This window comes from Panicum hallii, chromosome 2 (genome assembly GCF_002211085.1).
Source record: "Panicum hallii strain FIL2 chromosome 2, PHallii_v3.1, whole genome shotgun sequence".
Lineage (NCBI taxonomy): Eukaryota > Viridiplantae > Streptophyta > Magnoliopsida > Poales > Poaceae > Panicum > Panicum hallii.
Window position 1 is genome coordinate 1,391,626 of NC_038043.1, and position 25,718 is coordinate 1,417,343.

Genomic DNA, 25,718 nt, shown 5'->3' on the forward strand with positions numbered 1-25,718 from the left:
TTTCCTCGGTAAGGATGGAATCGGTTTGGATATGTATGGAAACGGATTCGGATACGTTGGATATTCGTCTTCCTATTTTCTTCCAATTTCCATCTCCTAGAATGGAAGCGGATCGGATACGTATGAAAATGGATTCGGATATCTCGGATATCCATTTTCTATTTTCTCCCTGTTTTCATCCCTATTCCTTGGGTATCCTTATCCAGCAGTGGGCACTTTGGCCTAGTAGTAGAGAGTAGTAGATAGAGACATGCAGATAGAGAGTAGTACAAGCATCTGATGCTTTTGTGCTACTGGTTTTAAACGATTTCAGTCAACTGAGTTCTAGCATCTTATTTCCATTTGCCCAGACTAACAACCTGTTGCTGCTGGCATTACACTTAAACTTAATTACATACACATTTCAAAGTTCAATAATCCAAACCATATTACTTACTTAATTAGGCTACTTTCACCAACATTAACAGCACTGGAATTAACCTGCCTGACGACCCATCATCATATCCTGTCATGACTGTCTGTATCGTCACTACTATGCATGCTAGCTCGATCATGCACGCTTCAGAGTTCATTGCTGCAGCTAATGTTCCATCAGTCCTTATTAGGAGACCTTGAACGGCTTGTAGCCCTTGAGGTCCTTGATGAGCCCCTGGACGGATCCGGCGGCAGCGAGCAGCGACACGACGAGGCAGGAGAAGCTGAGCACGTTCATCCACGTCCACGTCGGCGAGAAGCGGCGCGTCTTGGCCTGCGCCATGTACATCTGGACGGGGAAGTAGACGGTGAGCGGCCAGAAGGAGACGGCGCCGATGAGGCCCAGGAAGTCGTTGAAGAAGGGGAAGATCATGGCCACCAGCGACGTGAGCACGACGTATGCCGTGCGCCACACCAGCCGGAACGGGCTGAGCGGGAAGTCGCCGGCGAGGGGCACGCGCACGACGCGCTCGGCGTTGAGGAAGCCGCTGTCGGGCCACCGGTCGCGCGCCCAGGCCTCGACGAACTGGTAGATGGGCTGGCAGAAGACCTGGTAGGCGCCGATGAGGTGAACGGCGATGCAGACGTTGCCGACGTCGATGAGCCAGAAGGGGTCGTAGAAGCCGAAGCCCGTGAGGAAGTTCCCCGGCGCCTGGTTGCCGAACGCCGCGTAGCCCAGCACGCCGCAGAGCATGTAGAACATGGTGGTCGTCGACACGCCGATGAAGGAGGCCTTCTTCATCACCGCGTTCTCCGGCGGGCTCGACCGCAGCGTGTCCTGCATCAATCATCATCATCAGCCCATTGCATTACACACTAGCTTACTACTTACTGGTAGAGTAAAACGTTACTGGTAGAGTAGAACGTATTGGAACTGTAAATTCCAAGGAGGGGTAAATTTTTGCGATCTCACTGCGTTGACCTATGAAGGCGGATGGCCTACATACAGGCCTACTCTGCCAAGTATTGAGAGAACTCTGCCAGCTGAGGCGTTGAGATTAGCGCAAGGTGTAAATGTGGTGTTGGAAACAGGTGTGGCTTCTGCATTTCAGCCAGAGAGTAACAGATGCAATGTATGCACCTACCATGTTTCCCTTTCCTACCAACAAACACTATGGCTGATCCATGTATGGTAGGAGTACTCAGTTCAGAGGTCACATTCTGAGCATCCTAGATGCAGTGTTTGTGGCATTTGATGAGCAGGATAAGATTTACTATTCTGAACAAGAGTATGGATAAGTTTTACTCGACGAGGGATGCCTGCCATTTTGAATCAGGATCATTTTCAGTATTGTTCTCTATTAGGAGCAATGCTCATCCCTGACCACTGTTTCTAGCTAGGACAAGAAAACTTTGGACATTGGTAGGTGAAAGATGAAAGGCCAGGGAGTACTTCACGGCAAAGATTTGGCTTCAAAACAATTCTCTCTTTGTACGCATGCAGAGTCTATCAATACACTAGCCTGCACTGGGTTCAATGCAGTAGAGACCCGTGTTGACTACTGCACCATCTTACTCTAGAAAAGAAACATTTTTTAGTTTTATTTATGATGTAGGATTGGACTGCTAATTTTGTTCTCTAGTGAGCTGGTTCGCTTCACCCACACTCTTTCAGTCTTTTGCATGCATCAAGAGTTTGTCCCTTCCTACAGGCTACAGCCAAAAGATCAGATCACGGGCATGGCCGCATGCATGGGCTGCTCATGCACCATGCATGGTACTAACATCTTCAGATTGAGCTGTTCTTTTTTAAAAGACTCAGATGAACAATTGTCCTACACATAACACAGATGAAAATGTGAACTTTCCAAGGTTACTGTACTGCATCTGCATGCAGTTTCTGAGTTGAAATTAGTACCTGGATTTCTATGAGGACGTTGGAGTAGGAGTAGGCGAAGGCGATGTCTCCCAGGGACTGGAACGTCTTCCAGATCTTCTCGGTCGCGGACACATCGACCCCCACGGTCGCCCCAGTCAGCGTCGTCCTGGCGTGCACCCCACCTGCATGCACACAGATCATCAATCAACCCATCAGAAAGAAAACCAGCAGACACATGCATTGCCTCAAGGGCCAACATGTATGATACCAACAAAAAAGGCCATTGCCAACATGTCCAATGTCCTCACGTATCAAGGATGGATGGATGTGTCCTACCAATCAAGAGCAGTTATCTCATCTTTGTTTTTTTTCCTTTTTGTTTTTTTCCTTGCCAATCAGTTAACTATCCAGCTGACCAATGGATCATATGAACTAATGAGAAAAGTATCAGTGAGTGAACGAGTGACTGAGCTATTGTAAGGACCTGCAATCTTGGCGATGGAGAGACCGAGCCCGATGGAGGAGTAGGCGAGGGACATGACGGCGGCGACGATGGAGAGCCACCAGAGCTTGTGGAAGTTGGGCAGCTGCGAGAGCAGGATCTGGATGCCGGCGAAGATGATCATGTTTGTCGTGTTGGAGGCCTCGCAGTCGGCGGAGTGACCGTTGCGGTGGAAGCAGTTGGACCGCTTGATCGCCCTGCAAGTACAAGATCGACGTCGGATGGTTTAGGGTTCAGCAAGCAAAAACTTAACTCACAAAACTACTTCATTTGCATGCATGGCTGTGATCAAAATGTATATATCATTGCTTCTCCGCCATTTGCCAGGTGTTGTTTCTGTCGAAGAAAAAAAGATTATTCTTTTTTCTTTATTTTTTTTTAAAAAGTAACAAGAAGATTCTTCTTCCAGGCATGTTAATACAAGCCACTCCTTTTCGCCACATCTTTTCCAAGGTGGGGGGAGAAAAAGGAAGCAGTGGTACCATCTTCTTATTTTTCCAAGCACTTTTTAAGTGTCAAATAATGTTACCTTGCCCACTTTTCCCCTGCCCTCTGGATCCTTAAAAGACATCCCTTCTCTGACTACCACCACGCAGATGACTCACCAATCATCAGGATTAGTATACATCCATCAACCTCCATCTTTTCCTACCTAGAACTCCTTTCTACCAATCCCCTCAAAAAAGAACAAATTAACAACAACCAGTTTCATAAAAAAGGAACAAATAATCCGAACAGAATTTGGAGTCACAACAACAAACGAAACAGAATTTGGACTTTGCAGCACCAAATGCTACCTCGAACCAGACAAAGTTTGCCAGTTTGGCAGATTTTTCATGCTCATTTAATCGTGCTACAGCTACAGTGACAGGGCACGCCCAGCTAGTTGGTTTGCATACCAGCGTGAAACATGGGAGGAGCGTGCAGTGGTGGTTCCAGACACGGAAGCAAAGCTTATCGGAGTCAGGGAAGAAAGAATGCGAGTAGATGATGCGTACCCCATGCTGATGGCCGTGGTGATGGTGTAGCCGATGGTGACGCCGACGAGGTTGATGTACTGCGCCAGCGAGCACAGCCGGTACTTGGAAACCCCTGAAGTCTCGAAGGCGAACCACGAGCACAGAAGGAAACGAAATCGTCATCAGGATGCCATTATTCCAAAGAAGATCCAGAAAGCTCTTCCATCTATCCATGGCGGCGGCGGCGGGGAGCGTACCGAGGTATGCCCGGACGGCCTGGCCGTAGGTGTAGTTGCGCTTGCCGTGGACGGGGTCGGGGGCGCGGTAGCAGTCGGCGAGGAGGCTGGAGCAGAACCAGGTGATGACGGAGAAGGCCACCAGCACGACGGGGCCGATCACCCACCCCAGCTGCGCGATCGCCCACGCCAGCGAAAGCACGCCGGACCCGATCACCGCCGTGATGATGTGCGCGCTCGCCGTCACCAGCGTCCCTGCCGGCCGTGCCGCATGGCTGGTTAGTTCATCAGGCGTGCCCACAGTACAGATAGATGCATGCACAGGCAGGCAGGCAGGTAGATGCGTTACCTGTGCGCCTCTCGCGGCCGTCGTCGTCGAGGTCCGGCCGGTCGCCGAAGCCGGCCTCGGCGAGGTTGAAGGCGGCCACCTTCCCCGCCGCCGCCGGCTGCTGGTGCCTCTCCGTCACCATTGCGCTGGCCGGCCTGCCGCCTGCTCTCTCGACTCACTCTTCCCCTCGTGCTCGAGCTGTGCGAGGGACACAGATGAGCAGAGGATGAGACGGTGGCTGTGGGAGGGAGGAGGGGAGGAGCCGGTGGTCCTTTTGTAAGCGGGCGGCCGGCCGGGGGTGGCGCGGCCGTGGCCGTGTTCTGCTTGCCTTTTGCAGACGAGCGGTTGGGATTTGATGCGGGGAAAGCGCTCACTGTGCCACCTTCTGTGTGTCGGCTTGTCACGTTTTTTCTTCTTCTTCTTTTTTCACACTGTCGTCGTGTCTCTCTCTACTCTCTAGTACCAGTACACTCTCACTGCAACACTAAAATTCTCTCTCTAAAAAGATACTAATAGGGGGGGGGGGCGAGAGAGAGAGAGAGAGAGAGAGAGAGAGAGAGAGAGAGATCTCTAGATCAGTGAACGAGAATCAATAAATTAAAGATTGCAAAGGAGGATTACCATATGTGAACACCTCATCTGCCATCCATTCTTTAAGCTAAACATGGTTTAGCTTGCATGCACACAGGATCAAATCAAGAATCTCGACCTACTACCAATTATTGAGGGCTCTCGCTGAAGAATCTCATCCAGCCAATGCAAATACTCGGTGCCAGTATTATTTTCGCTGTAAAAATAAATTGAAAAATGGATACTTCTCATGGAAGGAAATTAAGATAATTGTGACTTGGCTATAGACACCTAGCTGTTCATTTGGATGTATACACCTGTTCATTCTTAGCTATGCCTATTTATAAATGAGCTGCTCTATATGATGAGGTAAGGTTATCTGTATGCCGTGTGAATTGTCAAGTGTGGATGCATCCATCTGCATGATTCAAATTTTCATCAGATTCCAAGATCACTGTTACTATCTCCTATTTCAACAGTTTTACAGCTCATGTTGGAATCTATTGGATGCACTGTATCTTCAGTGTATATCTTACACCATATCTTCTGATACTCAAATGTTTATTGTTCACTAATTACTGAGTGCATTCTTCATAGCACAATGAGAGAGAGAGAGATGGAGAGATTAAGGAGAATAGAAGGTTGCAAATCAAGTGGAATTACCAGCTTGGGAAACTTCATCCACCATGTATACATTATGTATGCCTGCACTATGGTGGTGCTTGCATGCACATAGGATCAAGCATCTGGATTCTGGACCAACCAATTAATAAGGGGTCTGATTGATGATCTCATCCAGCCAAAGGGATACCAAAGCACTTTCTCCATGTGTGAAAAAGAATTGGACATTCCATTTTTATGATTACTGTGTGTGCATGCCTCTTGGGGGGTGTCCAGTACATGGTGCATGCATGCTAGGAATTCAATGCCAATAAGTAATTAATAGGCGTATCTTTTCTAAAAAAATATATATGTAGAAGAGCAGGGAATCTTTTTTTATTAAATATAGGTATATAAATCTTAGTAGTACAACATGAGATTCTATGCACGTTTCCATCCTAGTTTTAATTATAAATAATCAACTTTATTTTGAATTTTTTTTACACTTTTTAATTTCTGTATGCATTGTTGTCAACCATGTTCCTCTTTGATATAGTGCACTCTACTAGATCTCAAGCACTAGGTTTTCACCCCACTGTATACTTCTCATGTAAGGAAAAAATAATTATGGTGGCTTAAAAAAAATTATGGTGACTTAGCTACAAACATAATTAAACCAGTTCATTCTTAGTAATGCGTATAAATGAGCTGCTATATTATGAGGTAAGGTTCTCTGTACCGTGTGAAAACTGTCAAGTGTGGATGCATCCTCATGATCCAGATTTTCAACAGATTCGTTTTTACGGCGCCTGGGGAATCTATTTTGGATGCACTGTATATTCAATATAAATATTTCACACCATATCTTTTTATCTCACAGAATCCCATGATTTGCAGATAATTGTGGTCGCATATATAATGATTGTGATTTCAGAAATACAATGGCTACAGGTCTTGCAAAAAATATAATTAATGACTGTGATTTCACACAGAATCTCATGATTATTCCACACTGATTCACCTCTAATTTGAGTGAATTTCAGCCACATGCGCTGCTACTTATTAGGTCTAAAGCTACCAGTGCGAAATCTGGTCCGGCCCTGCTACTGTCATGTTATCTTGCATTCGTTTCACATATGTACACTAGTACAGAAATGATTTTTGATCTTTGACATTAGTCCCGGCTGCTATTGGACCCGGGACTAGTGGGTGGCGAGGATATTTAGTCCTGGTTGGAGCCACCAGCCGGGACTAAAAACCCCTCGCTGTTCCGGTTGGTGCCTCTAACTGGGATTAAAGGTCCAGATTTTTTTAAAGTTCCGGTTGGTAACACCAACCTAACTAAAAGGGTCACCATTTAGTTGCGGTTGGAGCCTTTGTGCAACCGTTTGCTGCTTTTCTGAAGACAACAACACATTCATCGATCATGCATGTTCGGGCTTAGTTTGTATAATGTTGCCATCCCTTTGCTACATGCATGCAAGCATACTATCCTCAAAATAACCCAGCTGGTGGTATTATAGACTAGTTCATTATTGCAACACTCATATAAAAAAAAAGACTTCAGTTTTCTTCGAGAGGAAAATGACATAGACGCTGGATAGTTTCTGCTATTTTTTTTAATCAAGAATCTTGTACGAGACTAGTTGCAGATGATGTCAAGTAAAAATTAAATTGACTTGACATCATGCAGGTAGATAAAAGATAATGCAGTAAATGTCTCTAACAGCGACATAACTTAACCGTATTTGCCTACCACGATCCAAAACATATATAGCCTCATAATTTGTGAATCTTTGTAATAACTACATACCCCATAATAATTCGTTGAAACAATTTCCATTTGGGAACAGTTTTTAACTGTACCCTTTCCTGAGAAATTTCTAAAATAGTTTCGCAGGATCTCATGGGATTATGAGCGTTGCAACTGAGCATAAGTGCATAACAATATATGATGAATGATGTATATCTATTAAAGAAACACGCTAAGGGGAAAATTTGTCGATGGTAATCGATGTTCGCGTCCTCATTGTAATAATATCCTTTCAGGTGCTCACCACCTTGTCCACCATCACTTCATTGATAATTTATTTAATTGTATTTAATTCATTAATAACTCTATCTGTCAAGAAAGATTAGGACAATTCTGGAGTAGCGTAGTAGGCACCACACATTCAAAGATATACCCTCTGAAAAGTTTGTATATCTAGCTTGTAGCAAGACATCAATTGTTTCAGAGGAGCACTATTGCATGCTTGTATGGTTCATTTTATTTGGAATTTTAAGTTCATCTGTTGGATCAAGAATATCTCTAGACCTAACCTGACGATAAGAAAAGAATATCATTTTGCATAAACTCTCACAGGCGCACAATCACGTACATTTTGACTCGACATGCTGATCGAATCCCAAATTATTACATATATTTAATCGCACGATAAGACCGAGAGAAAAAAAAATCCTTTTTGACCAAGGGCCCCAGCACAAATTTCCAAGTGGCGCAAAACAAATGGTGAAGGAACATCAATCAACCAATCAAGAACAATGGAATCAGTACATATAGGCAATCATCAAACTCCCAGCATTCCAGACAAGACTGACGGCCGGAGTTTAAAGAGATGGTGCAATATGCAAGCTAAAGGTGAACCATCATATATTCTGATACGGCGAAGCACTGTTCGCTGCACAGTCAAGAGGACAGGTAGCATGAATGCGCATGCCACACAAATAATAAGAAAGGGGAGAAAAATAGTTGGCAAGTACCATTAGCAAGTGCAGTGTGCAGGTGATGAGTTGCTAGCAAGCTACGAGGCCAATCAAAAGCATTGACGACACTTGGACGGCCAGGAGATAAGATTCAGATCTCAGTATCTCACACGAGAGGCTCAGAATGGCTTTGCTTTGCTCCAATGCAAGTGGGAGAATAGATGCAGAAGAGACAGACACATGGCCCCACATGTCAGCTGTCTGATGCCTTGCAGCACAAAAAAAAAAGACCATTTGACCAGAGTATGCATGGCTGCATGTATTCATTTTTTTTTCAAAAAAAAAAGTGCATGGCGGCATGTGCGCCTTTTCCACCTCGCAAAAAGACATGTTCCAGAGGCTGGAAATAAACGTTCCAGTCACCCTGGACGGCTGCTGGAACATGTCCCGGGCTTTTTGGCTCCTCACCTAACCTATCATCTGCGTCTCCGAAATAGTTCATCCATGATGGTGCGCGCCACTAGTTTGCAAGCCAGCTCCACCGAGGGTGCTGAATGCAGCGACCAACACACGAGTAAAGTCCAAGCATCTAACCTCCAACGGTTGATTCAGCATCTATCATTTAACCTTTCCGGCACCTCTACTGGAAATAGTATGTTAAAGAAGATTCAGTAAGAAGAAGCTTTCCTATGTGCAGATGATGGTGGTGGAATTAATAATCTCGATCGAAGACCATTTGATTAAAATAAGGGCGATGCATGCTATTGAGTAGGAGATCACTGAGGATAAAGAAAACTGAATATCTTCATCAGACTAGATGAATCTCAACTGAATATCTACATGTATTTTGAATCGGAGGCACTGGCTACCACAAGCGAGAACCAAGTGTCGTCGTCTCCCGTCATTGAGTGTGGCTTAGGCTGTTGGCCAATGCATGCTAAATTAGTTGATTTTTACTTTTGTGAGAAACTTTCATTCTGTTCACTGAATTGGATACCTAGACCATGGCGAGAAACTTCCCAACTTGGTGTTAGACCAACACTAAGTGGCAGAAACATCATGACAACTTTTTACTTTTGCGAGCGTCAACTCCTGTTCAGGCGGCCGCCGGGTGATTTTTCAATCATTTTACAGGAGCGTTAGCTAGCGGCTGGAACAAAACGCATGCCAAGCTGAAATTAAAGCCGGAAACCCAGGCGCAGGAAATTAAGTCTAAAAGCGAGCGGCAATGCCTGGCAGGACGCCACGTCATGCAGTCAAAAGTCTCAGTGGAGTTCTCTATCTCCACTGGGCTGGAATTTTCTTGCACCTCGCTCGCAGGTCGTGCCTGTAAAGCTGGTAGATTAGAGAAGGGTTCTGCGAAGATTCTGCTGAATCTAAAGGCAGAAGGCCTGAATAACTATGGTCGTTCTCTCCCACTAGGATTTCTGATGTGCTCGATCGCTGAAGATAACTTGCGTGGGTCGACAGTGTTGCCAGCTGCCTCAAAGCCAAGAACACAACAGGAATAATCTGTACAGACCTATCTGATTTTGCGCCGAATAAATCGTTTCACGAATCATTAGCTCAGCTTGCAAGGAAACAGGCTGTATGATCATTTAATTTTAAAGCAGGCCATATGATCATTTAATTTTAAAAATACCTTCAAAGTAGGAATGGGGCTGAAAATGCAAACTTGTTTATATATAGACTTGTAAATTATATAGCTTTCGTTGATTATCACCAGTTGGAGGCTAATTTTAGAAATATAATCCCACCAAAAAATAGAAACATTTGGTCATGATTCCAGAGGGCATGTGTTCGCTTCAGTCCGCACCATGTACACCCGACCTGCCTTTTTGCCACCTCTCCCCTTACCTGCTGCCCAATGCATGGCGAGCAGAGCAGCTCTGCACGGCAGGCTACGGGCTACTTGCATGGACGTATGTGGCCCTTGACATGCATGGACGAACCCTAGCTACTTGCTACTGTATCCACGCATTGCATTCTGAACTGTGATTGTGTGTGTTATTGGTCTCAAGATCGACCGAGATCCAACAAGGATCCCCCGCAGGGCTCTGCCTGCAGTGTCGTACGCGTGTCAGCTACTGCTAGCTGCACCTCCCGCGGCTTAAAACAAAAGGCCTTTCTTTCTGTACCCTCTCAAGACTCATCATGGCCGGCTTTCTAGCTAGTGGCGCCTGTACTGTATCTCCATCTGCAAAGACCCATCTTTCTACCATCAGAATGAAAACACGACGGATCGACGGATAATGTTAGGTTACCGACCGAATATAGTAGTGGACGGATCGGAGCATCTATCTATCATTCCTTAGCTAGCTAATAACAATCTGGCCCATGGACGCGCCAACGACGACTCAGCATCCGATCGATCACTGGCGGCCCTTGGTGCCGACCAGAAGCCAAATACTAGGAAGCATTATATTTGCACTTCCATCCATTCATTCCGATCCTACGTACTGCGACGTCCTAGCAGCTAGACAGTAGTGGATGGAGTAGGTGACTCGACGACGATCATGGCGGCCGGGCGTGTGGCTCGATCGAGGAATTTGCATTGTCAACCCACGTGCAAGTGACCACAGTTGGTGGCGTGGAGGAGATGACCTAATCCTAATGGTGTCTCTGGATCACTAGTACTACTCCAATTATTAGCTCATGCTCTTGCTCGTCGGCTCCACTATATGAAAGGTATGTTTTTGGTTCGGATGATGAGTTTCGGGTCGACCCAATGGCGATAGAAGCTGAATTCGCATCGCTTGTCGTATGCGCTTCGGCCTGATAGTACACCTGCCACATTGATCAGCCGCATTTGGCAAGGGACCTGAAGGATGCGGTAATTACATGTGCGAGCATCTTCCGAGGTTAGATGTCCATCCTTCAACGAGACACACTGGGTAGTGAATTGGATTGGTCACGTGTGGGTTTGCCCCATGACTTTCCACGTAAAAAATTACCGGCAAGCTTTCGTAGCTCAGTTGGTTAGAGCACCCGTTTAGTAAGCGGGAGGTCTTGAGTTCGACTCTCAACGAAAGCAAGCAATTGTTTTGCTCGTATTTATTTTTGCCTTGCCTTTCTTTTTATTATTTTTTCTCCTCAGTACCAAGGTTTTGCTCACACTTCTGACTGGCAGCATCATTTTAACAGCGTTTTGACCGCAACTCAGAATGCAAACAGTACATGACCGTATATTCGCAGTTCAACAAACTTTGCCAAGTTTTTTAATCCTGGATTATTTTTGTGGCATGCACTATCTCCAAGAGAATGGGAACAGTTTAGAATCTCAAAGTGGTTTGAAATGCGGCAAAAGCCATGGACAAATCAGCCTCCAGCCCTCGACAAACAAAAACGGAATTGCCCATGTGCACCTTGCCAATTCAGCTCCAACTACTAATCCTAGTTAGTGCTCTGTTAACCCCATCTTATCCGCCCATCAGTTCGTCGATGACAGTGGTCAGAGTAGCAAAATATTCAGACTTTCAGAGGTTTATCTGACGCTTTTGATGCATGTCTGAATCAGCACTCGGCGCGTATGGTCTTCAGCAAAGATTCAGTGAGATGATGAGATCGTGCGGACAGTTCAAGTTGGACTCGTCCGTGTTGGTTGTTCCCTGCAGGTTCAGCACTGCTTGGTGCCTTTGGCAGACAATGGCTTGACTAGCAAACGTCGGCAAGATCGCAAGTGGGAGTGGATCCTGCCGATCTGGAAATGCGCTGAAAGGGGTGTGAAATTTGTGGACGGTGTCAGACAGACTCTGCGCTTGCCTTTGGTTGATCTCAAGCTCTCGACTGACCAGCTACGATGTCAGCCCTGTTCAGATGGCGAGATTTGTAGCTGGCGACACTAGTAAAGTTTATCAGTGATTTGGAAAAGATAAAAGCAAAGCTTATCAGTGGCTAGGTTTCTAAAGTAGTACAATGGACATGTCGGAACTGAAGTTGGAGTGGTTGACTATAGTAACATCAAGTAATCAGACTATTCTGACAGTAAAAAAAAACATCAACCTGTTCTGAATTTCATACAATGATATCTACATACTATAGCCTATGCTTGTTTTGCTTTTTACCGCCTTTCAGGTAGGGAGACTGTGATTTTGCTTGAGAGAAATTGCAAGATGCTGGATTCATCGTTTCTTCTCCTTTTTTCTTTTTTGCGGTGGCACGAGAAGCCTTGTTCTGCATTTCGAATTCCAGAGCACCATGAAAACGAATCCTCAATGGCAACTCCTGACAGGCCCATGATAGATAGTACAGTAGTGGGCCTCTGCTAGCTATGGTATACTCAGCTTTGGACCTCAGAAAATTGCAGGTCCTCTTCGTCACATCTCTTTCAGACCCGAATGCAAATGCAGCGCTGAGTAACTCCAAGTAAGGTGCCCATAGCCCATCACTCCACTACATCACCTTGAGACTGATACTGAACCACAATGTGAGAACGGTGGTCCATTTGTGGTTTGGAATCAATGTGTTCCAGAGCACCAATTCCTTTCCGACACCGCAATGCGTTCCTGAATCCTGATGCAGACTCCTCTAACACATTGACCTGCATTCAGTAACGCCAGTAGCTCACTGCTCAGCACACATGTCTCAAGGTTTGAGTGCAGTAGCATGACTGTGCAGGTGCCCTGGACTCACTCATGCAGAATCCAAAGCAAGTTCTTGGACCATGGATAGATCACGAAGTACACTGAATGTTTCCCTGCATGTGGGCTCATGAGAAGCATGACCAAGGCTTTCCCTGCATTGGCAGCAGGGCTTGCTTGAGGTACTGGACCCGATTCAAGATTTTGGTTGGGGCCTGGTCCATTTTGGAATGGATTCAATGTGTTCCAGATCAGAGCACCACCATCTTGACTCTGCATCGAGTTCTTAGCTCATTCTCCTAACATTTTGACTGCCATTCAGTATTGCTACTGTGCAGTGCCATTGTCTGAAGGTTTCAGTACAGTCAAGCAGCACCAGCATGGACTGACTGGATTCAAGAAGAATCCAAAGCACAGATTCTTCTCGGGCCATGTATTAGATTTAGGAAATCAATCTGAAAGCACTACTACTATGCAACAAACATCGTTTCAGTAGAGCCAACAGTCAACTTCAGACCACATATATTAAACTCGCCCTTCAGCTTAAGATTTTTATTGGTTGCTTACAACAATAAACTGTTTCAGAGTGTTATTAGTAGGGAAAACTTTTTCGCCGAAATTTCGGCGAAATTTCCGATATATCATGTTTATTGCTGAAGAGTGATAAATTTTTTCACCAAAATTTCGTATAATGAACCATCTAATGTGCTAAACTTGTGATATATTGACATACTTCTTTATTCTTATACATAGAATTGGTATGTATGTTGTTTTAGAGACTGTTTCTAGCAAAATCATACAATAAAAATTTGGGAAACTTTTTTTTGTCCAATATTCTCGATATTTCGCATTTATCGGTAGGGTCCGATAAATTTTATTTACCGAAATTGTGAACCCTGGTTATTAGTGGAGGATTGGATGGGTGAGTGGGTTAGTGCTTCAGAAAACAAATGTAAGTTGACCAGCAAACTTGCAGGATTCCATTTATGCTTCTTTTTTCTTCACAGTACAGTTCTTTCCCCTGCATAACTGCATTTAGTCTTTTTTCAAATTTTGATCCACTCCACACATGGAACCAAGCAATGATTAGGGTTGGTGGTGCGACCATTTGCTTCATCCACATAGACCTGTCTCCAGCAATTTCTTGTCAGTCTTTGGTTGCCCTTGGCAAACACTGGAGTTTGGACAGTTGGACTTGGAGCTTCTGGTGGCAAAAAAAAAAAAAGAAAAAACTTCAGTTCAGCCTTCCAGAGGCGGACGCATGATTCAGAAGCTAGGATACCTGTTTACTGTCATCCATCTGCATACAGGAGCAGATAAAAGAATGTTCAGATCAAACTGTTACACGCGATTGATGTATCCTATTAATGGTCCAAAAACTGAAGATAATAATCTGAGTGTGAAATCCACTGAGAAAAGCAAGACGCAGTTAAGACCAAATCATTCCGAATGATCGCCGAAAGCTTTGTCCTAACAAAGTATCTATCTTTTGATAGATTTTGGACAGCCATCACAAAAAGCGTGCAAATGATGTGACATTGACCAATCACTCACACACACAAGTGGATTGGTCAGTTTCACCAACTTTTTCTCTTCTGATCATGCTGTTGCCGAATGCCAGAACATAGGCAGTCGAAAATTTGTGTAGTGTAGTCCATGGGAGGTTTCGGGAGGTGACCATCTACGTCTTGACTCATCATGAACTTCTCCAAAAGACGTGAAAATGTTGGTGCGGTTTCAGTTCTACAGGGAGATTGATGCAGGCCTGCCCCTGTAAAAAGTGAGGAAGTGCTTGGAGCGATGGCTTTTCATCAGCTGATACACTGACTACGGCATGGAGCCATGGAGGCAGCGCCATCTGCAACTCTGCACTCAAGCAATGAGGAGAGATGAAAAACGAATTACTACCATATTTTGCCGGCAGTCAAATTAAGAAGAGTACTAGGGAGTAACAGTGGTGAACAGTGACTGATGGTATGCTGGTTTGATTTTTTTTCCTACTCTGCTACAGTCACAACATGAACATCCAGAGTGACAAAGGACTGTGATCATTGCACAACGACACGTGCTATGTCTGAATGATTGGATAAAGCCGATACGAGCCAACAGATGTGATCGCGACTGGGGAGATCTGGAGCATCCGAAGTAGACGATTTTGAAGTCCATGTCCTACTCTTGTTTTGCAACCAAATGTTTGTAAACGCCTGAATTCATCCCAAATCTCACAATTCAGCCGGATCCTCTTTGAAACTAGCACAATACCTGCAACCACAACCACAACCATGCCAGTGCCTAAGGCTCTCTGATGCAGCAGTAGAGCTGCTCTGCTGCATCAGTAGGAAGTGTCCATGACAGGTGGGCCCACTCCATGTCACATTGGAGAGAGCCCGCGTCAAGCATGTGCTTGTGGGCGCCATGCACAAACTTCACAGCTCATAGTTTTTGGACCAAGTAACAGAAAAGGGGATTGGGATGAGCGAAGGAAGCCTCTCCAGGTCAGGAGGATGAGATAAAACCATAGGCTGATCGATCCTGCCGTTGCTTTCACTTCACTTCAAAGCTTTGGTTCCCTGCTGGTCTGCAGCCATAGGCTGTCAATGCTTGCAAGTTGTTATAAGGGCTTACCATATGATAATCTTCATTATTGTGAGGTAATGAAGGTCAAGGCAAGCGTTTGTGGACAGACAGCTAGTGATGTTACTAGGGTACTATTGAACAGTTGTTCAGGATGAGGAGTCCTGTTCCTGTATAGTGTTAAGCAAGGAAAGCCATTGCATTAACTGACAACATCCAAAGGCACCTTTCTTCTTGCCTGGAGACTTGAGGGCAGAGTGCAGTACAACACATAAATGCTAAGGTGCTTACCTTAACACAAGTACAATTGTACAAAACAAACTTGATTGCTCCATAATCCTAGGCTTCTAACCCCCTACTAAGCTCCTGAATTCTAACAGGACAATGGACATTAGGAGGCTTGATATATACAGAACAATGCCCTAATTAAGGCACACACCACACCACAATTCAGACCCTAAAGATTCCACACCTAATTGACGATGGCTGAATACCAGATAGCTAAATTTGACACCCTAATTCCACACCCGAAGTGCAGAAACCTAAATACCACACCCTAAACCTGAAATATCCAAACTTTCAACAAAAATAGGAATGGTAACAATTAAGCTTGACTGCTTTCAGATGCTGATGAGATCTTGAGTTGGGGACGACTGCGAGCTCGGTTGGTGCTGCTGCTCTTTGGCTTCATCATTCAGTGCTTCAACAGATCCAGACGACACTGGAGGATCAGGTACGGCACCATCATCGCCACTGGGAAGCTCATCCCCTTCTCCCTGCCTCATAATCAGCTTAGGAAGCTCACTGAGCATCTGCACCACCTCCCGCATCGTAGGCCGCTGCACGCTCTGCTCCTCGACACACAGCAGCGTGACATAGAAGACATGCATGACCTCATGCACCGGCACAGTTGAAAGCCTGAGGTCCATAATCTTGATCACCTGCTCCTTGTTCGAGTCCGTCATCGTCTTGACCCACTGGACTATGTCCACACCGTCCCCAAACTCCCCTACCGGCTTCTTTCCAGTTACCAGCTCAAGAAGTACGACGCCAAAGCTGTAGACATCGCTCTTCTGATCGACCTTGAGGGTATAAGCATACTCTGTAAATCCAAAAAAAGGGGTTAGTTAATTTGGCAAGAGAGCTTCTCTACTCAGTGTAGAGGGCAATTCTAAATTTCTACACCTGAAGAAGTGATACAAACTTTAGATATAAAGCAGCAGTTCAATGGGTAACCAGAATGACATATAAGGCAATGCTATGTTTCATTAGCTAAACGTGACAGACAATTAGTAACACAACTAACAACACATCTGCATTGTAACAGCATCGCTAAGCATCAGAAATCAATAACTGTGTTCCCAATTTAAACAGCAGACAGCAAGAATTATCAAAACTCCTGTACTGTCAGTAGTTCAGAAAAAAATTTGCAAACTGTCATGAGGATAGATGCTTTACCTGGAGCAATATAGCCTTAGGATCCAGCAATGGCAGACATACACTGCGATGTGCCTGAATCCTACAAGAACTTGGCCAGCCCGAAATCAGCAACATGCGCTTCAAAATAAAAAGCGCATCCCATTTTTAAGGACAAAACCGAATGCAGTAACAGTATCGCGAAAAGAGAATTAAAAGACTATTAAGATTATCATAGATATACAGCTTATCCTGAAAACGAAGACTCCAACTTCATAGGCAATTGACCGAGGGTTGTGTACGCCTAAAACTCAGCATTATCTTCAAGAGATTTCACATCAATTTTCTTTTCTGAGCAGCAATTATAACAAACGTGAGTACATTTATTTATGGTTGGTATTCAGTAAGTGTTGGAAATCATATGACATGAAGGCCAAGTCAAGGAAAAGCCGACTGGCTTACTGCGATAAGCAATTTTAGTTGGTCAAGTTTTATTAGCACCTGATTACTAAGATATAAGTTCATACCAAAACCCACATTAAAAGAAAAGGAACAGATATAAGAAGCATAACCATAACTATAAATATGGTTCATTAATCATGTGAGGGTCCAAGCCGCTCGTAATTGTGAGCACGGCTGATATATCAGTTTTCACTCTGCAGAGGTTGTACACTTTACCCATAATTTGTATTTCCCATGTCGCTCGAGGTCGCGAGCCTCTTAAACACTTCCGAGATGAGTGGCTAGGGATTCATTACGAGGCCTTTACAAAGATTCCCAACATGTGACAATCCGCTAAGATTTTGGGCTGCAGTGATCATAACCTTCCTTAATGAGGCGGTATCTTAGCCAAGGACTAAAACAAAGCCTCCAAGAGGACCGAACTATACCACATCAACACACTCCCCTCTTACCCTTTCGATAAGATCATTACAAGTTAGAATTTCTAATTAATTAGCTAAGACCAGAGCCATAGAGTATAGTGGTTGCACTGTTTTCCTAGATAGTTTTCCATATTTCGATTAAACAGATGATCTTGTAATTAACAAGACAAATTATCCATAAACATGAAGTAAAATAGGTATATCACTGTTTCAGGTTAACCAACCATAACCCAAGAGTATAAGCAACTAGCATAGCTATCCAACAAAAATATAATACCTAGGTTAACAAGAAATAATTGTAAAGACTAGGCATATGCTTAATTAGCATCCATCAGGTTAAGACACATGCATCCATAAAATGAAGTTGTATCTTTAAAGATTATTAGGATCAAGAGTATGATCAAGAAATACTTGCCTTTCATTCAAAGAAATACTACTCAGAGTCTTCAATTCTTGACTCGCAACTCTTAATCTTAAAGCTCTTGAATTGTGCTTCTTCTAACGTCACACAAGCATCGAGCCCAAGTACACCAAATAAACAAACAAGAACAACTTAAGAACAACACATCAAACAAAAAAAGCTTCAAAAGAGCGTACTAAGGATAGAGCTCATTGCTACGATCACGCTACCACAAGAAATGCAGAAAACGGAGCTAGGGTTGAAAAAAAACAGCTATCGGAAGATTTGTATTATAAAAGAAAATAAAGGAACTATAATCTTCATTTATTTTAATTGGAAATAAATGTGAAAGATATTTAAAATAAACATCATGGATTATTAACTCGTATTTTATTTGCGTTTATAAAAACGAAGTAGAGCTTAATCAATTTTATTTATAATTATCTATATATAAATTACTCTAATTAAACAATTAATTAGAAAAAAACTTATGACAACATCTAAGCATATAACTTTATGATTCATATTCAACTAAACAAATTATATGAAAAATAAATTAAGCTGGTATCAATCATATTAACATTAATTATGAAAACCGAGGTATAAGACCTAATTAGATTTTATAATTAGAAAACTAGATGGGAACATTAATCAAATTGAATCTATATTTATTTTTTTGAAAAAGGAACTACGGTGCAACAATACTACGAAACTGAAGCTTTAGCCTATTAGAAAACTAACGCAACAGGAACAAGCGGAAACAGATCTAAAACACGGAAACCACGAAAGAAATAAGGTTCCAGGGACCTAGTCATAATTAACTGTGCTTGCGAAAAGAAAAAAATTAGGGTTAGATCTGAAAAAGATCAAGGGTAGTTCTAGACTGAAAAGATCTAATAGATCTAGGAAATTTTCTGCAGATTGTACGAGGCACAAGAAAGAATAGGAAAATTATATCTTCTCCAGGGACTGAACTGCAAAAGCTTTGTCCCCATTGCTGGCGGACAGAAGCTCCTGCTGGCTAAAATTGCAGCAATTTAGACATGGGAGAGCGGGGAAGATGGAGAATAGAGAGAGGACATCAAGGGCATTTCATTTTGCCACTTACCTGTGGCGGAGATGCACTGAGGCGGTCGGAATCTTGTCGGGAAGGAGGCGGCGGCGCTCTGCACAAAAACAGGCGAGTCCCTACCTCCCTTGTGGCGGCGCTCAGGGGAGGGGGCAACGCAGGGGGCATGCGGCATGTGGTGAAGGGACACACGGGGCTGGGTGTCAAGGGAGAGGAGGCGTGGCTGCAGGTGCGTAGGACCCTGCCGCCCGACACCCTGCACATAACAGCGCCGGCGGCTCTGCTCGTGGAGGCAGGTGAGTAGGACTGGCGACGGCGCTGGCTGTCGCAGGTGGGAGATGGGCAGCGGCGGCACAGGGGAGGGTGAGCATGGCCGACGGTGGTGCTAGGTTGGGCGACACGAGGCAAGGGGGCGGCACAGGGTCAAGGGCTTCGTGAGCGGGAGGGGCAAGGCTGCAGCAGGGGCGAGGGGAGGCCTGGCCTTGGGTTTTACAGCGGCAATGCGTGAGGCATCCGTGTAGAGCACGCCAAAACGGCAGAGCGTGGTGCACCAGGACTGGGCAGCGAAGCACAAGGTCAAGGGTGCGGTAGGGAAGGGCATGCGGGGCTGATCAGGTTGGGTCACACCGAGACAGATTGGTGTGGCCGAAGTAGGTTCGGTATTGGGTCGATGGAAAAGGATAGAGGCACAGGCTAGCGAGCAGGACAGGACAGATGAGAAAATAAGCTGATGGAAAAGAAAAGAGAGAAGAAACTTAGACTGGACCAGCTGGGCTGGTTTGAGTTTGGAGTTTTCGCCAAAACAGTTTCGGCACTAGGCTCGAACATCATGCTGGGCCACTGAGAGAGGACAAGGGGAAGAGGAAAGGGACCAGCGTAGGTTGATGGGCTGGCCAAGAAAGAATCAGGCACGGAGAGGAAGAGAGGGAAGCGAGGGGTGACAGTGATTCGGGTCGATGGATAAAATTTAGGTCACGAAGAGAAGGGTAAAGAAAGAGGGACAACGGCTAGACTGTCGAGGGAGATTGAGTTGGGTCTAGGGTTTTGCATGGGTTGGGTTGGTCCGACTAGGATTAGGATTCCAGAGTGATAGTGCTAGTCGCTGAAATTGATGGTAACAACAGCGAAGCCTTGCCGAAAAAACACCGAAATCAAGATGCGACTCAGTTTCGAGCGTGATTTGATCATGAACAAGGATTAAAGAATGAGAAACTTGATGGGGGCATCTTACGGTATCAGAGAGGACAGAGGAAAAAGGATGGACAACGAAGAAATGGCTCGGTCCGACTACAACCAGAAATTGGAAACTATAGAGATAATGAAAGAAAGAAAGGAGAAACAGAAAAGTTCTAGATAACTCCAATTTGGCGAAGGAAAATGATCGGCGGTGAGGTCAGCTAGCTTCAACGAGCAATAAAGCTTCAGAAAAGAAATAAAGCTTAAGAAAGGAAAGGGAAAAGGCGAAAATAAGGGTCTTTGCTTCAGAACTTCAATAAAAAGCTTTAGATTTACTTTTTTCTTGTCGATGGAAACGCGACAAATGATGAGATCACGGCGGTGGCTGAGCTCAAGGTTGCACGTGACATAGTTCTAGGGTTAAGGACGGACTAGGCCCAAAACAGGTTGAATCCATCCCGAGAAGAAAAAAAAGAATTTCATTTGTCCAGAATATATTTTCAGGTTTAAATCAAATCTAGAAAAATCTGGATAAATATTTTAAACTGTGAAAAATATATCTCGAACATCCAGAAATTTTAGAGAAAAAAACTTGGAGATAGATTGGGAGATAAGAAATCCAAATAAAATACTTGGAGCTCGTAATAAAAATTTTAGAGCCTTCCAATAAATGGATTAAGCTCTAGAGAAAATGAGAATAATCTCCATAATAATCTGAAAAATTCTCAAAAAACCCTAATGATGGATAAATATTTTCTAAAAGACATTCACATCCTAAAATTAAATATTTTAGGGTGCGACATGTGTGGGGTTTCTTTTCCTTTTTGGGATGGGACAGGCGTGGTTTGTTAGTTGCTGTAGATTTTTGTTCATAGAAAAGTTGCTTTCCGGGTTGATAATGTTCTACTAGCTTTTCTCCTGTGCTGATGGTGTGTTGCCAAACAGCCTAACAAGTAATATGTTAGTCTTCTTTCCTTTAGAATCTGAAGGGGCAGCGACGGTTCGACCAGACTGCGTCCGCTCGTCTCCCCCTCTCCCCGACCGCAGATTGCTCCCTGCCTCGAGCCTCCCTCAGTCAGTCCGCTGTCCGCGCCTAGGGTTCGGGGGTGGCGCCGCGGTGGCTGGCGGCGCGCCGGCGGCAGCACTGCTGCGAGCTGCCGAGCTACTACCAGCGCACGCCGCGGAGCTAGACTTCAGGAGGGCCGAGGGCATGACGTGCGTGCGTGCTGGCAGCTAGCCTGCGATTGCCTACTGCAATTCGCAAATTTGCAAGCTTCGACGAATCGACGGAGCCACAGTCCACAGAGGCAAGGTAATTAGCTTGTTGCTTGCACTTGCACTACATAATAACATGACTACAAATTTGCAATTTGTAGGCTCGTAGCTACTAGTTCTAGATTGATAGCCGATTAGCCATGGTAGGATTAATTACATATTGCAATTTGTAACTTGCAATTTGTAGCTTATATATTGCATTTTCAGCAATAAACTCAGTCAAGAGCAAGTCAACAAATAGGATGAGTGATAGTTTTTTAAAAGATATTCTGACCACCTTCATTGAGCGAGATATATTCTTCATTATGTGTGAATGAAGATGATATATTGGAGATTTTCATGGCCAAGAGAAAAGCGTAGACCTGAGAAGAAATAGTAGTATTGTAATCTTATTTGAACTATTATAAGCGTGTAAGCTTTATTTGCTGCAAGTTTCATATTTAAATCTAGATTTGGAGATGTTTATAAGATATTTTATTAATCTGTTGTGGACTTGTGGTACTTAAATTTTTTTTTTTTTTGCCTTGGACCACCCTAACTTCGAATCCTAGATTCGCCACTGGTTGCCACTAATATCGTTGCTTGTTAGCAACTTGGAGAGGTAGTTGGAAAGTTTGTGAAAAGGCTTTGCTAGATGTCGCCACTGTATCTCAACTCTCAAGCGTGTCTTGGCCGAATCAGATGAAATGGACGCCCATTTTGGGACCTTGATTAGCGTTGATGCTCACAGTAACCAAAGATTTTTGTATTGCTAATTCTCTGTCAGAGCGTTAGATTGCTTGCTGCTATTCTTCTTCCGAGCTGCGTCCATCTCCATGAGACCATCTAACCATGACTCCATGGGCCATGGCAGCAGCGTGCGTGGTCCAAGCCCGCTCGTGGATGACTGTGCTGCGATCCCTGCACTGTGGCAGGCCCTGTCGGCCGGAGCAGCTATCTTCTGTGCGAGACGAGTAGAGTAACCACAGCCACAATTACTCCCATTTTTTTTGATAATCACATCTACTCCCATGTTAATTACTATAACTTGGAATGGATCACCAAAGCCTTTGACTCGAGAGGTACTGCGGTCTGTGGTGCTCATCGGTCGCTGCTACGAGCTTTCATGGAGTATGCTACTAGCATCTAGCTTGAAAAGATTTCCATTTCATTCATTTTAACTGTGTGACTGTAACTGTACGCATGCTAACCGGAATCATGCGTGTGGGGTTCTAGATTGTTGCTGTTTTTATTACCCACAGGTCAAAAAGGTACGCCCAGGAAGAAGGGGTACGGTTGAGGCAGTCCAACCTTTTTGTCAGTAGCAGAACTCATCAGAGGCCAGTGGCCAGGTCCAGGTGCTCTTTACAGGAAAGAGGTACTAGTAGACTGTGAAAGGAAGCGGTGTCAGAAGCGTGAAGGTAATCGAATCATTGTCACTGTAAACCAAACCAAATCATTGGTAGGCTGTTAGCGAAAGGTAATAATCCCTCTTCGTGTTTACCAGTAGCACAGTGCTCGCCGTACGTGGTGTGGTGGAGAGGAGACGGAGCATGCGCGCTCGATGGCAGATGCAGAACGTACCGTTTGTTTTCCGTCGCCGTGGGCCCGCCATGCCTATGCTCCTCGATCGATCCCTTGACTCCATAGCAGCAACGGACACCGGCACGTCCCAAATTGTTCCGGCTTCCCTGTCGCCTTCCCATCTTGATCATGCGTATGCAAGCTGCTTCGATTGGATGACAGGAGCAGCTCACGAGCTCCCCTGCGGCTCTGTTTGGTCCGTCACAGCCTAATCAATCTCCCTCCCTCCCTCCCTCCCTCTCAGAATATGGAAAGAAAAAAATGCTTACATGTACTATGGCCGTGCGTGCAAAGCGAGGCAGATGATCAGAGGAGACAAGTTTTGGGACGCTGCTGGTGGTCTGGACGTGATGGTGTTCGTACTAGCAGAGGGCAGCGGTTAATCAGGTGAACTCTTTTTTCTTTAAGTTTTTAATCAGGTGAACTCGCCTGCCTGCCTACAAGGCAATGGACGACTAGGTGAATACTGGGTTCTAGGCAAAGCGTTGGACGAGAACGGTCCTGAACATTTCTCTCCGGTCCTTCACAAATAACTCGGTGGCAATGTAATGCTCATTAGTATCATAACCCGCCCCGCAATCAAAACATGCTCCATAACTTCGTTGATAGTAACTTCAGATAGCTTCCTTGATGCAAATGTAGATACCATCTCAGCTAATTTTGTTACTTGCTTTTGAATGAATAGTGCTGTTCCTGTTTTTGGTTTCTTCAATTTATCCATGATGATGTTAGCTCTTCTCTTTATACCAACCAAGGAAGGAGATGGAGAAACCTCCTCAACCTCATTGGCATTATCATGCCCACCACCAGTAACAATGTCATCATAGCCTACGTAAAAAACCTGAGCGCATGTGGCAGCATTGAAGGGAGACTCTTCATTTGGTGGGATAATGGGGTTAGAACTTATAGGATTCCAATGATCTGATTCATATTTGTGATGTCGCTAAACATAATTCTCAAGTCGTCCTTATTTTGTAATGGTTTCTTCCTAAATTTGCCAGATCCTGGAATATCCTGTTGTTTACAGAGTAGTAGAAACATTATTGGTAACATGAGAGAGTAAATCAATGATTAAAAAATAAGTATAACTATGTCATCATTACCTGCTTGCTTTCTTCCACCATTCATTATCCATACCAATGACGCCGCTAGACGATCTATCCCACCCCGTACTAGTTTGCTTCCTCATCAAATTTTTTCATGCCATATAATCAGGTTTCAACTTATCTCATTTGTTCTTCAATTACCGCTTGCTTGGTCAGATTCCTGTCCGCTGAAAAAAATCTTCCACCACCTCCTCATAGCCTACAAAGTTCAAATGGGTGTTCAGTCTACTCCCTTTGAGAACTTGTTTGGCAAATAAGGAACACACAATCCTAGTGTGCTTATATTCCAGTCTATCGAATCACCATGACCATGATATTACAGTAATAATTTCAAGCATTGATACTACTATTCTTCCAGGACAACATATTGGGTTATGCGATTTGTATCTAGTGCTATGTTTTGAACCAGTAAAAAATTCATGAAACTGATGACAACAGATTTTACCGTGTCGTCATCCTTCTTCGTTGCTGAACCACAGGCACGACGAGCTGACAAGTTTCGGTTGTTGCCGCCTGCCGCGTGGCCGTCCACCTGGGCGCCTAGTGCCTGGCCGCTCAGGCCTAGGGCGCCGGCTGCCTGGGCGCCAGCAGGCAGGGAGCTGAGGCCCTGGGCGCCGGCGGATGCCTGCAGGGCGCCAGCAGCCTGAGCTGTGAGGCCATGGGCACCGGCTGCCTGGGCGTTGAGGCCCTAGGCGCCGACTGCCTCTGGGCCGAGCGCCTGGGTGTCGGCTGCCTGAGGGGGCCCCGGCCATGGCCCCGTGCCCTAGCGCGTCGAGATCCTAGCCGCTAGGGACGGGTGTTCTGGTGGCGGGAGCGGGCGGCAGGAAGGGCCGGCGACTCATTTTGTCGGCGACCTCCGGCCACGGATGCTCCGAAGGGAGAGGGCGGCGGCGCCCTAGATGGACCTGGCGGCGAGGAACATGAAGCCGCGGCGGGGAAGAAGAAAGGTCGGGGGCAGAAGGGGGCGAGGGCGTCGAGGTTTTTTTTTGCCGAAATGGTACCTCCTGTAATATTATTGGTGGGAAATTACCCTACAACTTCACGAGAAGGTATGAAAATAGAATTTCTAGAGCACCCTTTAAGGAGCTCCCCAATCCCCAAAATTCATGGAGCTAGCCCGTAGCTCTATATTTTTTTTTTCCGGAGTCGGAGTTCGTGGAGCTGAATTTAGGAGTGGAGCTGAAAAACTTGGAGCGAAGCGGTCCACCCTTATCCTTGGCCGGCAGGGGTAAGAGATGGTTTTTCAGTTTGCTGTTCTCTTCTCTGCATGCCTTCTTGCCCCAGTTCACTCATGACACTTGCACTTCAATTCTGAATCAGGCGCAAGCCACGTTCTGTCCATGTCAACAGCCAGCTAGAGCGACAGAGATCGACGCTAATTAGAAGTATTAAATATAATTAATTATAAAACTAATCGTATATGTGGAGGCTAATTCGCGAAACGCATCCATTAAACCTAATTAGTCTATAATTTGATCACA

At 45.0% G+C, this 25,718-nt stretch overlaps 1 protein-coding gene, 2 long non-coding RNA genes, 1 other non-coding gene and 1 pseudogene across 7 annotated transcripts; 2 read left to right on the forward strand and 3 right to left on the reverse strand.

Annotated features, from left to right (window-relative positions):
• Window positions 1-297: 297 nt before the first annotated feature.
• Window positions 298-4,580, reverse strand: LOC112883332 (amino acid permease 6). The gene is made up of 6 exons (XM_025948614.1): window positions 4,340-4,580; window positions 4,012-4,245; window positions 3,794-3,887; window positions 2,778-2,992; window positions 2,333-2,475; window positions 298-1,252 (listed from the first exon to the last, which is right to left on the reverse strand). The coding sequence occupies exons 1-6, from the start codon at window positions 4,458-4,460 to the stop codon at window positions 602-604; spliced, it is 1,458 nt and encodes a 485-aa protein (XP_025804399.1). The 5' UTR covers window positions 4,461-4,580; the 3' UTR covers window positions 298-601.
• A 6,574-nt stretch (window positions 4,581-11,154) lies between these two features.
• On the forward strand, window positions 11,155-11,228 carry TRNAT-AGU. The gene has a single exon. It is a non-coding gene; the product is annotated as a tRNA-Thr (tRNA).
• Window positions 11,229-15,577: 4,349 nt separating this feature from the next.
• On the reverse strand, window positions 15,578-16,930 carry LOC112880021 (annotated as a pseudogene).
• Window positions 16,931-21,299: 4,369 nt separating this feature from the next.
• Window positions 21,300-25,591, forward strand: LOC112882094. 4 transcript variants are annotated; one of them, XR_003226602.1, is made up of 5 exons: window positions 21,300-21,605; window positions 22,425-22,968; window positions 23,055-23,327; window positions 23,434-23,518; window positions 24,717-25,591. It is a non-coding gene; the product is annotated as an uncharacterized LOC112882094 (long non-coding RNA). The 4 variants fall into 4 exon arrangements; XR_003226603.1 differs by having other exon boundaries at window positions 22,425-22,678; window positions 22,784-22,968; window positions 23,055-23,518; XR_003226601.1 differs by having other exon boundaries at window positions 22,422-22,968; window positions 23,055-23,518.
• Window positions 23,555-24,824, reverse strand: LOC112882095. The gene is made up of 3 exons (XR_003226604.1): window positions 24,683-24,824; window positions 24,235-24,436; window positions 23,555-24,145 (listed from the first exon to the last, which is right to left on the reverse strand). It is a non-coding gene; the product is annotated as an uncharacterized LOC112882095 (long non-coding RNA).
• Window positions 25,592-25,718: the final 127 nt, after the last annotated feature.

Coding starts and splice junctions, on each gene's coding strand:
- LOC112883332 (XM_025948614.1), bottom strand. CDS start 4,460: ATGGTGACGGAGAGGCACCAGCAGCCGGCGGCGGCGGGGAAGGTGGCC. Junction 4,246..4,339: donor CGGCCGCGAGAGGCGCACAG/GTAACGCATCTA, acceptor CACGGCCGGCAG/GGACGCTGGTGACGGCGAGC. Junction 2,476..2,777: donor CTCCATCGCCAAGATTGCAG/GTCCTTACAATA, acceptor GTGTGCATGCAG/GTGGGGTGCACGCCAGGACG.